Here is a 14,055-nt window from a genome sequence, read left to right on the forward strand (position 1 = left end):
GAATATTCTCTTTTTTTGTTGGGTTTTTTTTTTTTCCTATTCAGCAAAACCTAAGCTAAGAAAAGCCACGTTCCTCGCCGCATCCTGGGCTCCCAGCTCTGCCCGAGCGCGGCCGCGTTTAAAAAAATCATGACTTGAAGCCTTTTAACGCGCTTTAAGGCCGTTGCAGGCACGTCTCCCAGCAGGCTGGGAATTTGGCAGGCAGGGCTCCCCGGGATGGATGGATCCCGTAGGGATGGGAAATGGAGGTGGTTGAGCTTTGGAGGTGGGGGGGGCCGAGCTGCCCGCGGAGTCCGTGCAGCCCCCAGCACTCGTGGCTCGGTCCCCCCAACACGTCCCAGAAGGGGCTGCGCTGGGGCAGAGGAGCCGGGTTAAAGAGATCGGTGATTTTGGGTCATGACATTTTTGGGGGGGTTACCCCCCAAAAATCGAGATATCAAGCTGGAATTCAGCTTCATGCTGAAGCCTGGAGTGAAACCCAAGGTGTCCTGGTCCACAGCGTGGGACATCCCACCTTTGTCCGGACATCCCACCCTTGTCATGACATCCCAGCGCTGCCGGGACATCCCACCCCTGCTGGGACATCCCATCCTTCCCAGGACATCCCACCCCTGCCGGAACATCCCACCCCTGCTGGGACATCCCATCCTTCCCAGGACATCCAACCCCTGCAGGGACATCCCACCCCTGCTGGGACATCCCATCCTTCCCAGGACATCCAACCCCTGCAGGGACATCCCACCCCTGCTGGGACATCCTACCCCTGCTGGGACATTGTCAGGACATCCCACCTCTGCTGGGACGTCCCACCCTTGCAGGGACCTCGCCATGAAGCGGCTCTAAACCAAGAGCCTTTCCCACCTGAGGGTTTTCCCCCCAGGTTGGGTGGAGGTGAGAAGCTGAAGGATGGTCTCCAGCTCCTTCTGGACACCTTAGTCTCTCTTCTCATGGAGCTGAAGCTCAGTCTCGTGGGACCCTGGGGTTTTTTCCACAACTCCTGCCCTGGAGCTGATCCTGCTCACCCTCCCGCACCCGATGCTCCATGAGCAGCCATGCTTGTGGCAGCAGGAGACGAGGAGACCATGTGTGGCTCTGCCGGTGGTCCAGGACTCCCATCAGTGCCTGCAAAGGGATCCCAAGGAGCCCTGGGTGGGAGATGGAGATGTCTGGGCTGATGCAACGCCGAGCGAGAGGGGGGCGGACACGGTGCGGGCAGACGAGGAGGATCGCTCGCGCGCTCCAGCGGCGATTGATTTGAGATCCGAATGGGCAATTTCACCCTTTTCGGTTCATTTGAAAAAAGAAACGGGGTTTGGCTGCCTCGGCGGCCGCTGCCTTCCTACCGGGGAGGCTGCAATTTCCACAGGCTCCGGAGAAAGGTAGGGCTGGTAAGGAGAGGTAATGGCTTTGATTAGGCTTAATTGATGCAACTGGAAAAACCAGAGACGCGACCCAGGCTCCCCAGCCAGCCCACCAGCCCCAGGTGCAGCCCGGTGCTCGCCTGCTTCCTCCAGCTGCATCAATTTGTCCACTAAATGCTATTACCGCTCCCTCCGAGCCTCCTCCTCCTCAGCTTGGTTGACCTCCCGGCCATGGTGGGAAGGTGAGAGGAAGGGAAAGTCGCGGCTGCCGGATGCCGGTGGGGAGGAATTCAGGGAGCGGAAGGTTGGGAGGACCCATCAGTCATCGTTTAGCAGCAGATAACGCGGTCCAGAGGTCGCCGGCTGGTGGTTCCTGCAGGATGTTCTGCCTTGGAGCTCGGCCGCTTCTTCGGAAGGATGGTTGCTCCATCCAGGTGAGCGCCGAGCACCAAATCCCCGAATCTCTGCCTCCTGCGGGCCGTGGGTCCTTTCTCAGTGCTTGCACGACCTCTGGCCCTGCTTGGGGAATTATGAAATGATGGTGATGTTTTTCCCATCTTCTACTAAAAAAAAAAAAAAAAAAAAAAAGTTAAAAAATCCTCTCCTTTTTGGCTTTGCGACAGGAGTTCTGGGCAGTGCGGCTGCTCGTCCTTCACCCAACGGGTAGGGGAGGGAGAGTCCTCGCAGCGCCGCCCGTTAGTCCATCCTAATTGCTTTAGCGCCGCGAGGAACTCCTCAGGTCCCTACAAATTGCTCCCGTAACGAGATCTTTCTCGGGCTTAATGGCATTGGAGGCAGAAGGGTGAGGAGCGGTTCCCTGCCACCCTGACGGATGCTGGGCCTGGGGAATTTGGCATCGGCACGTGGACGCGGGGTGAGCTTGGGACGCGCCCCGCTCCCCACCGGTCCCCTGGCCGCATCCCCAGCATCACATCCATGTCTAGGGTTGCCCTGGCTGCGGTCAGAGGTCTCTAAATAATACAGTAATGACTTCAAGAGTAGGAAGTTGTCCTCGGGGGCCAGTCCCGGTTTGAAGGACTCCAGTAAAATTTTTCCTATGGATGTGGAGCTCTTTGATAACACTGTCTCTGAAGCGGCATCGTTTTCTCTTCCCGTCTCCGTCTGGTTTTTGGACACAGCTCAGAGGGGGATGGAGTGAGGTCCCATGACGTGGCATCGCCCCCCGACACAGTCCCCTTCTGCCGTGGGAGCGTTTCGCCCCTTGTTCAGACTGCGATGCCGTCTTGGCCCATGCAGGAGGAGAAGCACATGGTCATTGCAACCGTGGTGTCCCAGGATGCCTGGGCTTTGCTGACAGCCACGTGTCGGAGGGTGACAGCCCTTGGTGGGTGTATGGGGCCGTCGGATCTCCCCAGTCGCGGTGGGAGCAGCAGCAGAGCAGCTCTGCCCAGGTTGCTTCTCCTTTTGGTCCTCTCCCTACATGACTTGGGTCATGGGATGTTCCCCCATCCTTGGTTCTCCGAGATGAAAAAGTCTTTGAGGCCACCGCTCTGCTAGAGCTCCGTGGTGGTGACCTGGGTCACTTCTGAGTGCAGGTCGTCCCCTCCGTGGCCCCGGCAGCCCCCTTGGAGGCTGCCCACGTCTAGTCATGCCGGCTTGTTGCGGGCTTCAGAAGGGGTGCAGGTGGAGATGCGCTCCCGCGTGGTGTTTCTGGCGCGGGAGAAGCTGTTCTGGTCCACGCGGGCTCGGAAAGGCAGGCAAAACTCTCGGAAACACCTCTTGAAATTTTCATCCAGGAAAGCGTAAAGGACGGGGTTGAGGCTGCTGTTGGTATAACCCAGGGCGATGCAGAAATGCAGGCTGGCCACCACGTAGGGGTTCTTCTTATCTATATCCACCAGCGTCCAGACGATGACGAAGATGTGGATGGGCGTCCAGCAGATGATGAAGGCTGCCACCACCACCAGCACCATGCGCGTGATGCGCCGCAGGTTGCGGTCCTTCTCCTTGGAGCCTGAGAGGAGGCGGACACTCTTCAGGCGAAGGATCATCAGCCCGTAGCAGATGGTGATGACCAAGATGGGGACCATGAAGGCGAAGATGAAGACGCAGATCTTGGTCACGGTGTCCCAGTAGATGGGAGGATCGGGAAACTGGAGCGTGCACAGCACCATCCCATCTGTGGGAGAGAGGACAATCAAAGAGGGAGCTGGTGGAGTGTCTGCCATGAATACCGTCTGCTTGGTCATGGCTGGGGCATGTCCGTGCTTGATAAAAACACAAGGAGACCCATGCCCACCCACCAGCTCTTTGGAGAGATTCCCCAGGCGCTTTGTGCCACCAGCCCCCTGCCCTTGGGGTGCCGATGGGATGTAGTGGGTGCAGTGACCCAGGGACTTGCTCCCTGCAGAGCCTCCTGGGCCATCCCTACGCTGTCCCCTCCCCACCCCTGTGGTGGACATGTCCCCATGTCACCTTCCACTGAAACCTGTCCACTTCCTCAAGATGCCCAGAGCTTTCCTAGCAGCCAAGGGCTGGTGTCCTCACACGGGAGCTGCAGACCTTAGTGTGGGCCAGCCGGGGACTCTGCATCACCATTGGGGGTGGTTTTATGCACGTGATTTGCGTGCCAGGAGCTGGGGAGAGGCACTGGTTGGACTGGAGATGGGGAAGCGGGAAGACAGTTTCTGGGACGGTTTCCAACCTCTGCAGCCAAGATGGAAAATAACACCGTGAGGATTTTCCATGGCAGGGCATGGTTACGGCCGCACGGAGGTGTGCCCATCCCCGAGCTCAAACCTGCTGCAGAATCAGGGTTTGCCAGGAGGGTCACAGATGGGACAGGAGGGGACCTTTCCCCAGAAGCCACTTGCCTTTTGACTTGGTGACCGCCATGGCCATGATGGGCACGCCGATGAGGGAGGAGAGCACCCAGATGCAGACATTGATGATCTTGGCCTTGGCTGGCGTGCGGAAATCCAGGGCCTTAACTGGGTGGCACACGGCGATGTAGCGGTCCACGCTCATCATGGTGAGGGTGAAGATACTGGTGAACATGTTGTAGTAGTCAATGGAGAGCACGACTTTGCAGAGCAGCTCCCCGAAGGGCCAGGTCTCCATCAAGTACTTGGCGCTCTGGAAGGGCAGCGTGCTGGTGGCCAGCGCGTCTGCCAGGGCCAGGTTGAAGATGTAGATGTTGGTGGCTGTCTTCATCTTGGTGTACCTGGGGGTGGCAGAGAAGGCCAGACGGTCAGGGCTGGCTTACCATGGCCAAGTATGTGTGCGGGCAGTCAAAGTGATGAGGAGGGGACACCGCCTGGCTTTCCTTGGCTGCTCGCAAGGTGCCATCACCCTCGGTGGGCAAAGGTACATGCTTGCAACGTGCCCTTCTGCAGCGTGGCCGTGCTCAGCAGCTTTTTGGATGGACCCCAAGGAGCACGTTGAGAAAGGACTTGGGTTCGTGCATGGTTTTAGTGTGTGTTGAAGTCCTGGTGCCTGAGCAGGGGGTCACACGTACACATGAGACCTTATCCAGCACCTGCAGAACGTGGCTTAGAACCTGCTGAAGCAGCTATCCCTTACCTGACCAGGGAGAGGACACTCATTCCCGTGGCTGCCTTTATTCAAAGGAAATCTGCAGAAATTTTCAGAGGAGTCGCTTCTCTAATTAAATCGATTTACTCCATTTCCCCGAATCAGTTGCACAATGTCCTTTTACCTCCTGAAACCTCCTTTATATCTGATTTTCCACCCAGTAAATTGTGATTATCTAGCTTGCTTCCCTGTCGAGTTTACTTGCAGAAATTGGATCGATTACCCCCGGAAACAGGCCATCTGGAAGCAGCCCAATTAGCCAGGCTGGAGCTCCAGAGCCTTTGGGGAAGCCTGGCTGCCTCGGCCACGCCACGTGGCTCGGGGTACGGTGCCGCGTCCCCCGGGGTGTTCGTCAAGGGCTGCGGCCACCCGTGGCTGGCACGCCGGCTCTGGTCCTCATCGCATCCCGGTAAGAGAAACGCCTGGTCCTGGGTGCCAAAAACCCTTCCTTGAAGGGATGAGGCATCGTTTTGGTGGGTGCTGGGGATGGGTGCGTCCCTGGAGGGGTTCAAGGCCAGGTTGGCCGGGGCTTGGAGCAACCTGGGCTGGTGGGAGGTGTCCCTGCCCAGGGCAGGGGGTGGCACTGGGTGGGCTTTAAGGTCCCTTCCAACCCAAACCATTCTGGGATTCTATGGTTCTATGTCCTCGGGGCATCCAGCCCTGCAGGTGTTGCTCAAGGTGATGCCTTGAATGGCACATCTGGTTTGAAATGGAAGCTCATCCCTGCTCCCAACGGGGCTGTTGGGGGTCCCCAACGGACAACACTTTGGGGTTGGGGTGGGGGCTCTGCAGCCCTCTCCCCCTCCCCGCCAGGTTGTTTGCGAGGCTGAAGTCAGGGCTACGCCAGCGGCTCCAACCCTCCCCGTGTGCTCCCATCCAGCCGGTGCATTCCCCGCAGCCCCGAGCTCATTTAGATGCACCCTCATTAATTACCAAAAGCGTCGGTTTGAAGACAAGCCTCTCCGTGCCTGGCGAAACCTGCCCGTAGCATCCCCGGGGTGGGGGTCCTCAACAGAGGAGGGGCTGAATTCGGCCCCGGTGCATGGGGGGAGACAACCCCTTGGTTGCCAGATGAAAAGATACTGGTCCGGCCGGCAGAATCCCATGGCGTGACGGGGTACGTGGAGTAAATTGGGGTGAGGGCATCGAACGCCTCCGATCTCGGGTGGTTGATGCTCTTCCACCCAAGCTGGAGACCAGGAGAGCGGGTTGGCGTCGGAAAAGCATTCCTGGGCTTGCCGATAACATCAATTCCCTTCGTTTTATCCATTTCTCCATGTCAGGAGGGTCAGGAGAGCGTGCCGACGGGGGTCGGGGGGGGGAAAGACACGGTAGAGCCAGGAGACGGAGGCTGCAAACCCCATCTCTCTTGGGGGTAAAACAGCAGCTGGGGTGGCACCCAGCTCCAACGGCGTCCCCTCCCCATCCACCTCGGCTGCAAATGGCAGCCCCTTGCCCGAGGGTGGAAATATTTGAGTTGAACTCGGTTTTTTGGGTTGGTTTTTTTTTTTTTTTTTAAATTTTAAATATGGCATTAAAAAAAAAAAAAGTCTTTTCCTTGAAAAGCCCTTTTCAGTTCTCTTCAGCGTTATGTTCCGAGCTCTTTTGCGAAGGCGTCTCTTAGAAAAAAGTTTCATTCCAGGTTAAACAACAACCTGAGAATTTGTGTTATTGTCAGGTTTTTGCCTCACCTAGTTTTAAAAAAAAAAATAAAAAAATAGTTGTTTCGGGTAGATTCACACTTCTTTGATCTCTGCTTTTCGAGTAAAGTGGGGAAAAAAAAATCCCTTATTCACGCCGTGCTCGGCCGTGCGGGGTAAACGTGTCCCCAACCCCCTGAGAGATGGCGGGGGGAGGGGGGCCGGGGCTGTAGCCCCCTCCCTGGGGCAGGATGGGGCTGTACTGGTGGGGGCAAAGCAGCGATGGGGATGAACCGGGATGATGGGGATGAACCGGGATGATGAGGATGACTGGGATGATGAGGATGACTTAATTTATCCCCCGGAGCTGGGGTTTTGGGGCAGGATTTGACCCCCTCCAGGACTGGGCTGAGGGTCAAACCCACTGCATGGGGTGGGTGGGTGGGGGGGTCCATCGTGGTGACCCCCCTCCCCGCCAGAACTACAAATGAAGCCGTCGCTCCAGGTTTATCCCACCGCAGCAGAGCCAACCGGCCGCTCCTGCTGATGGAGCTGCCGGGGGCTGCCAAACCCATCGCCAAACCCATCGCAATTAAGCCGGTGCCTTGATTGGGAAGTTACGCCCTTGAACGAAACGATCTGGGAGGTGTGTGAGGGAAGGATGATGCTCGAAGGGACGGAGCGAGCGCAGGGCGGCTCCGCATCCCGGCATCCCGGCGGCGATGCCGGCGTCTGCGTTCCCCCTTAGCTCGCCAAACCTCTCCGGGGGGGGTGGAAATAAATAAGCGAAAGAAACCCCTTGCAAAACTCTTGGAGACGCTAAAAAGCTTTAAGCCTTGGGTTTAAAGAGTCCCGTTGAACGAAGCCTGCGCCCAGCGAAGGGACGCCCTGGCAGCCCCTGGGGGGGGCTGGCGGGGGGCTGATGGGCTCTGCGGGGCCGTGGGCGCTCGCAAGCCTGAGCTCGCAGCTGCGAATTGGCTTCCAGGGGTGTTTTTTAAAAGCGTCTGACGACGATGCAGCGGTAATTGCAATGCCGGTCGCCGTCAGGGCTGTCGGAGGGTGCTGGGGGTGGGGGGGTTGGCTGAGCTCCCTGGGGGCTTTGGGTCCGGGCTGTGCTCGGCTCTCGGGGTGCTGGGTGTCCGAGGTGTCCCTTTGGGGAGCTCAGCCGGGGCCACGGCACAGGGTCCTGTGTGTACCCGCTCCCTGGCACCCACGGCCTCTGCGGCATCCTCAGCATCCCCCGGGGACGCCGAGGTCCCCGAGCCCCGCAGGACGCGCTCCAGCTGTGCCCGCAGGCTGGCGGCGGCGGGAGGTGACACCAGGAGACATCCCCCAGGGCCGCAAGGCAGATTCCCAGCATCTCCCCGGCAGGGAGGTCTGAACCCGAGCCCATCCCATTTCACAGCCCTATCCCACATGGATACGGGTTTCCCCAGCGGCGCTGAACCGGTCCCAGCCCAAACCAACGTGGAGCAGCTCTGCCAGCGAACACCTGACAAACTCCAGCTGGTCTCGGCCACGCAAGGGACAAAGGCACATGCCGGGCTCTGTGGCTCCCCACGGCCCCAGCGGCTCGGAGGACGGCATTTAATTCCGTTCAATTAAGACGCATTTAATTCCAGTATCAGCCGGTGGGTTGGAAAACGGGGGGCTGGAAACGCCGGTGGCGGGATGCGGGGATGCTGCAGAGTCAGGCTTTCCAAGGCGACGTCGGTGAGTTAAATAGGGAGGACGTTGTTTGCACGTTAAAACCTTCTCTTCGAAATGCCTTCCCTCTTCTCCGAGAGCAGCACCAGCTGGAGGGGGTCTAATAACGCTCATCCTTCACCGTGACACCGTACGTGGCGTATGCCTCTGCGACAATTACCTTCATTTGCTTTTTCAGTCTAGGGCCGATTATTTTTTTATTTTTTTTTTTACTGAAGCCGCTTCGAGTCGATGAAAAATCCCCTCTGGCATCAGGTAGAGTCCGGGAGCGACACCCCCGCCCTGCCACCCACCCTCTCCCATGGTTAAAAATACACGGTAGCGGAGCTACCCGGCAAGGGGGGAGCCAGACGCAAGGGTGATGGGCAGCCCAGCGGGGCTGGTGGGCACGTTTCAGGCTGGTTTCCTTCCCCCGCGGTGAGTCACCGCATTTGTTTCGTGCGCAGGCAGTTGCCGGGCTGTGCTGACCCTCCTGTAATGACCCTTACGGACTGCAAGCGCCGGGGGGAAGTGGGGGGGGAATGGAAATGGTTAAAAAAATGAGGATTTGGGGAGGCGGGGGTGTGTGTGCGGGGGGGTTTTGCCTAAATCCAGCCACAGGTTTTGATTTGGCCCTGGGGTTTTGGCTCTGGGCTGGGGTTACAGCAATTCCTGGGGTGATGGGAATTGGGATTTACACCATGAATTCTCCCCGGCCCCTCCCCCCCCCCCCCAGGACAAGCCACCTCGGGTGTGGGATGGGGTGCGTTGAGGGGGCCAGACGACCGCTCCGTCCTGCCGGGCCGGGGGTGGTGAAGGCTCTGCCCCATCGACAGCGGGGTGTAGATGGTGAGCGCAGCTCCCGCTCCGCTGCCATCCCGCAGTGGTCCGGGGTGGGGGGTCTGGGGACCACAGTGGGGGGCCCTGGTGGTGGTCTGCGAGATTTGGCTTTATTGGCCCGTATTAACTCGAGCCCTGGCCACGTTAACCCATCTGACCCAGAGAGGATCAACCAACGGCTCGGATAAAGGGGCTCTTCCTACGGGCAGGATCTTTTGCCCCCCGGCAGAAGCGCTGGCCTGGACGCAGCAGCGTCTCACCCTGCCCCGTCTGCCAAAAGGGGGGGCATTGGTGTCCTGCAGCTTGTCCCGGGGTGTCAAAACCCAGCAGAACCCCCCTCCCTGCCCAGGGAAAGCCTCAGCAGAGGTGCCTCCACCAGCCCCGGCGCCTGCTTTCCCCCTGTGATGCCGGACGGAGCCAAAGCGGGGTTCGGGGTCCCCTGGGACGTGAGGGGGGGTCTCTGCGCTGTGGCGGTTGGTACTAGGAGCTTGGCGGGGGGGTGCTGAGGATGGCTCGGGCGCGGTGTGAGGTGGGGCTGGGCGATGCGGGCTCCTGCTCTTTGTTAGAGAAAGGCAGGAGTCAGCGGCTGCGGGAGATGCCGAAGGCACGAACACGAGCTCGCAGCGGGGCCGGGAATGGGCTGGGGCCGGTAATTCGTGCCCTGAGCATCTCAGGTCGCGGCGATGGAGGGGGGGTAGGTACAAGTGGGATCCCACCAGCCCCTCTCCCCCGGCGGCGGGGTGGGTGCTCGGGGACTCGGGAGCCTCCCCGCGAACAGGGCAGCTCTTAGCGGTGGCATTTGGGTGTTGGAAATAACCATCCCCCAGCCCGTCACCTCTCCCAAACCACGGCGTGACCAGCCCTGCAGCTCCTCTTCCCCCAGGTCCTCACGCAGGGGTGAGGAACGCGCGGATGCCGGGGTCGGGGTGTGTCCCCCAGCTTCCCCCCCCCCCCCAAATGCCCACTCGCGTGCTGCTCCGCGCACAGTCTTTGCTTTTTACCTCTCGCACAGCACCTGGACATCCTCCGCACACGTGTGTGTGTGTGTGTGTGTTCACACACACGCTGTTCGCGCACATCACACCCCTCCGCTACACCCATCCCGGTGCTACCTGCTCACGAGCACCCGGTGCATGCCCACCCTTGCTCCTGCCGCCGTCTCACCCCCGGTGCACGCTCGCTTCTGCTGCCATCTCACTTCTTGCACGTAGTGCACGCTCACCCCCGGGTGCACGCTCACCCCCGGTGCACACTCACCCCCCGGTGCACACTCACCCCCCGGTGCACGCTCACCCCCGGTGCACACCCAGTCCTGGCGCACACTCACCCCCGGTGCGCAGTGACTCCGGCTGCCGTCTCACACTCGACGCACGCTCACCTCGGTGCACATTCACTCACCCCCAGCGCACGCTCCCCTCTTGCACACGCTTCCCCCCCCCAACCCCAGACACCCCCTCGCTCCCCCTTCTCGCCCCCTCCGGCGTGGGGTGCCTGCGGGACGCCCCGCTCTCACCTGACGATGCCGTACATGACCAGGACGTTGCCCAGCAGCCCCACCACGCACACCACGGAGTAGAGGGCGGTGATGACGATGGCGATGAGGATGGAGGTGGCGTTCTTGGCCCGCTGAGGCCCCGTGTCATTGGCCCCGTGGCCGGGCAGGGGGACCCAGCCGGTGCCGTTGCCCCAGGCGGTACCGGCCGCCGTGGGCAGCTCCGTGGGCAGCTCCATGGCCCGCGGCCGGCCCTGGCCCCGCCGCGGCAACCTCACGCATCCGAGCGCCGCGGGTTCGAGTCCCGCTCCCGCCCAGCGCCGCCGCCTCCCGCACCCCCCCACCCCCCAGCGGCCGGGGGCGCCTTATAAACCCGGCGTGTCCCCCGAGCCACGTGGGGTCGGGGGCGGCCCTGCCCGCCCCCCTGCCACCACCCCTGCCTGCCTCCCACCGGCAGCTCCCTGCCTACACCCCCTGCCTCCTCCCCGCTGCTCCCTAGCTGTCCCCCCCCACCTCCCCTCGGTCCGTGTCTGCCTTTCTCCCCGCGACAGGTCCTTGTCACACGCCCCCCCGGGTCTCTGCCTCCTCCCCGTCGCTGCCTGCGCCCCCCTCCCCCCCCCCCATGCCTGCCTGCCTCCCCCCATCCCTCCGCTCCCTCCTGCCTTTTTCCCCCCAGGTCCCCACCTGCCTCTCGCTGTCTCCCCGCCCCCCCCCTCCCCGGTCCCTGCCTTCCCAGCCCCTGCCTGACACCCCCCCCCTTCCCACCCTCCAGGTCCCTACCAACACCCCCCTCTCCAGCCCTGCTTCTCCCCCCTCCATCCCTGCCTTCCCCGCCCCAGTCCCTGCCTGCCCCCCCCCCGCGGCAATGGTCCCTGTCTGCCGCCCTCCCCCGGAGCCGGCGAGGGCTGGGGGGGGCGAACATCCCGGGGGTCCCTGGGCGCTTGCGGGGCGGGGGGTGATGTATGTCGGCGCTATGGCTGTTTCGGGTTTTCTTTGTCTGGAAGAAGCCTGGGGGGGGGGGGGACGGGACGGGACACGACAAACAGCCCTCTTGTCCCCAGAGCAAAGCTGGGGTCTCTCCAATCCACGCCACCCCTGCCCTGTGCGTTTCCCCCCCTCCCCTCCTTCTCTCCCCCTATGTGCTGGGGGGGGGTGTGAGGGTGCGGGATGGATTTGGGGGATGCTGAGGAGGTTTGGGGGGATGTTGCCGGGGGATTCGGGAGGGAAGCTGTGGGGTGGGGGCTTGGGGGGGGACTGGGAGGGATGCTGTTTTTGGGGGGGAGCTTTGGAGGGAAGCTGAGGGGCAGATTTGATGAGGCAGTGGGGGAAATCGGGGGGGTTGCTGTGGGGTGAGGGGTTGGGGGGGGGGATGCTGAAGAGGGACTTGGGAAGCAATGCTGGGGGGGCTTTGGAGGGATGCTGGGGGGGATAAGGAGGGATGCTGCTGCAGGGTGAGGGATTTAGGGGGATGCTGCAGGGTGGGGGCGCAAACAGGGACCCATCAGCACCGCCTGCTTGGCAGAGGTGGGCTTGTGGGATGCTGAGGGTCACCCCCCCACCGCCTCCTTGGGGCAGGACCCCCCCCAGCAGGTCGCCCCTTTTTCAGAGTCTGCAAAGCAGGAGCCTTATTTTTCCCAGAGACCCGGCGGGAAGCCAGGTTTGGGGTGCCTCCATCGCCTCATTGCTTTGGGGGTGGACTAATTCCTTACCCTGTGCCCTGGGACAGAGCTGTCTCGGCCAGACAGGAGGTTTTGCTGCAATTTTGGGTGCTTTTGGCTCAAGAGGGACGGAGCAGGGGACACTGGACATGCAGGGAAGGCCAGCAGCTGGTTCAACCCTGGAGATGGGGTTTTCAGGCTGCGCAGCGCTCTGCCGGCATAAAACTCCCGCAGTGTCGAAGCATCCAGATATTTCATCAAGAGCCTCATAAAACCACCTCGGAGGGAATTAATGGCTTTTCATTCATCCGATGGTTCAGATGGTAAACAGCTCCTGGGCCGCTGACCGAGGAGGCAGCAAAGACGCTGTGGTGGTGGGTTTTTGCCTGTCACGGAACGAGGGTTTCGGTGGCAGCCGTCCCAGCTTCATCCCGAAGGGATGGTGGGATGGGCACGGGCGGGAATTTGGAGCACAGGGATGGTTTTAACGTGCTGTATCTGCCCTGGGTCCTGCGCTTTGCATCCTGATGGGATGCCGCAGCTTCTCCGGCTGTTTCACCCCCCGGGATGGGTTTCCATCCCAAGGAGGCACGGAAAGCCAGAGCGGGGCAGAGGGCTGCATCCGGCACGTGCGTGTCCTTCGGGAATCAGGGTTTAATCACCTTCCCAGGGTGAAAGCAGCTTCCCAGGCCCTGAGCAAGGTGCTGCGTCTCTGCTGTGCGCAGCTCTGACGCAGTCCGGCTGCCCATCGCTCCCGGCGGGAGGAAAATGCCGGGTCGGGGAGTGTGAAATAGCTTTTAGCATGGTTGAGAAGCTCCCTGGGAAGGGGCTCATCCCTTCGCTTGGTTCCTGGCACAGCCAGAGACCCCGCACTGACCCTTTTCCAAGGAGTTAGCTGCAAAGGGCTAATCATCCTGGCAGATTCCAGCAAACGCAGCCTCTCGGCTCAGCTTGGGCATTTATTTATTTTTTTCCAGCTGGAATGTTAAAAATAAACCCAGCGGATACATAAAACAAATGGAAAAATCTTTAAAGGGCTTTGCTGTTTATCCGCCTGCATTCAGTTGCCGCTCCGCCTGAAGAGCCGGGTGACCGCCGTGGATGTAGCTCTCAAAATCAGGGAAACTGAGGCAGGGAGGTCCCATCGGAGGGGAGAGCATCGCCCCGTTGGGGTGTGCGGAGCCCGAGGACTGCGCACGGGGCAGGCGAAGGGAAGCGATGGCTCCTGCAGGTCCTCACCCATCGCCGGTGGGAGCCGGGGCTTCTCTGCACCCCGGGTTTTACCGGTGCCACTTCATCTTGGCTGGAGCCCTGCTCCGCTGTGGGGATTGCTCCTCTTAGGAAGTTCTCCGTAGCATCGCCTGAGCTCGTATTTTCTCCTCCGCAATCTGGATAACGGGGGGGGGGGGGGATGCTGCCTCTCCCCCCCCCCCCTCCAACCAACCCCTGCGTTAAATCAAACCGAGGAGGCGAGAGCGATGCTCGGGCTGTCGAGGAGGAAAATTCATGGTGCTCATCGGCCCGGGGAGCTGGGGTCCATCCGGAGAGGGGGGGGGGTTGCGATTTACAGCCTCGGTTGCTAACAGCGGCGTTTTGATTTATTCAGAGGCTGCAAACTCGACGGGGCGTATTTCACCATGGGAAGACCCTCTTCCCCTGCGGAATTTATTGGTTTTAATTAAAATGGCCGTAAAAAACAACACGCAGGAGCCGTGAATCTGCTCCGGCGGGACTCGGGTCAAAATCCACGGGAATCTCTGGAGGTTAACGGAAGAGGAAACGGTGGGAGACGATCTCTCCCGGAAGATTTTTGGGAACTCGGG

General features: G+C 60.7%; 1 protein-coding gene across 1 annotated transcript; it reads right to left on the reverse strand.

Annotated features, from left to right (window-relative positions):
* Nucleotides 1-2,968: 2,968 nt before the first annotated feature.
* On the reverse strand, nucleotides 2,969-4,538 carry OPRD1 (opioid receptor delta 1). Its single transcript, XM_054223901.1, has 2 exons — nucleotides 4,196-4,538; nucleotides 2,969-3,501 (listed from the first exon to the last, which is right to left on the reverse strand). Exons 1-2 carry the CDS (start codon nucleotides 4,533-4,535, stop codon nucleotides 2,969-2,971), a joined length of 873 nt encoding a protein of 290 aa, XP_054079876.1. The 5' UTR covers nucleotides 4,536-4,538.
* Nucleotides 4,539-14,055: the final 9,517 nt, after the last annotated feature.

Source organism: Rissa tridactyla, chromosome 18, assembly GCF_028500815.1.
Source record: "Rissa tridactyla isolate bRisTri1 chromosome 18, bRisTri1.patW.cur.20221130, whole genome shotgun sequence".
NCBI lineage: Eukaryota > Metazoa > Chordata > Aves > Charadriiformes > Laridae > Rissa > Rissa tridactyla.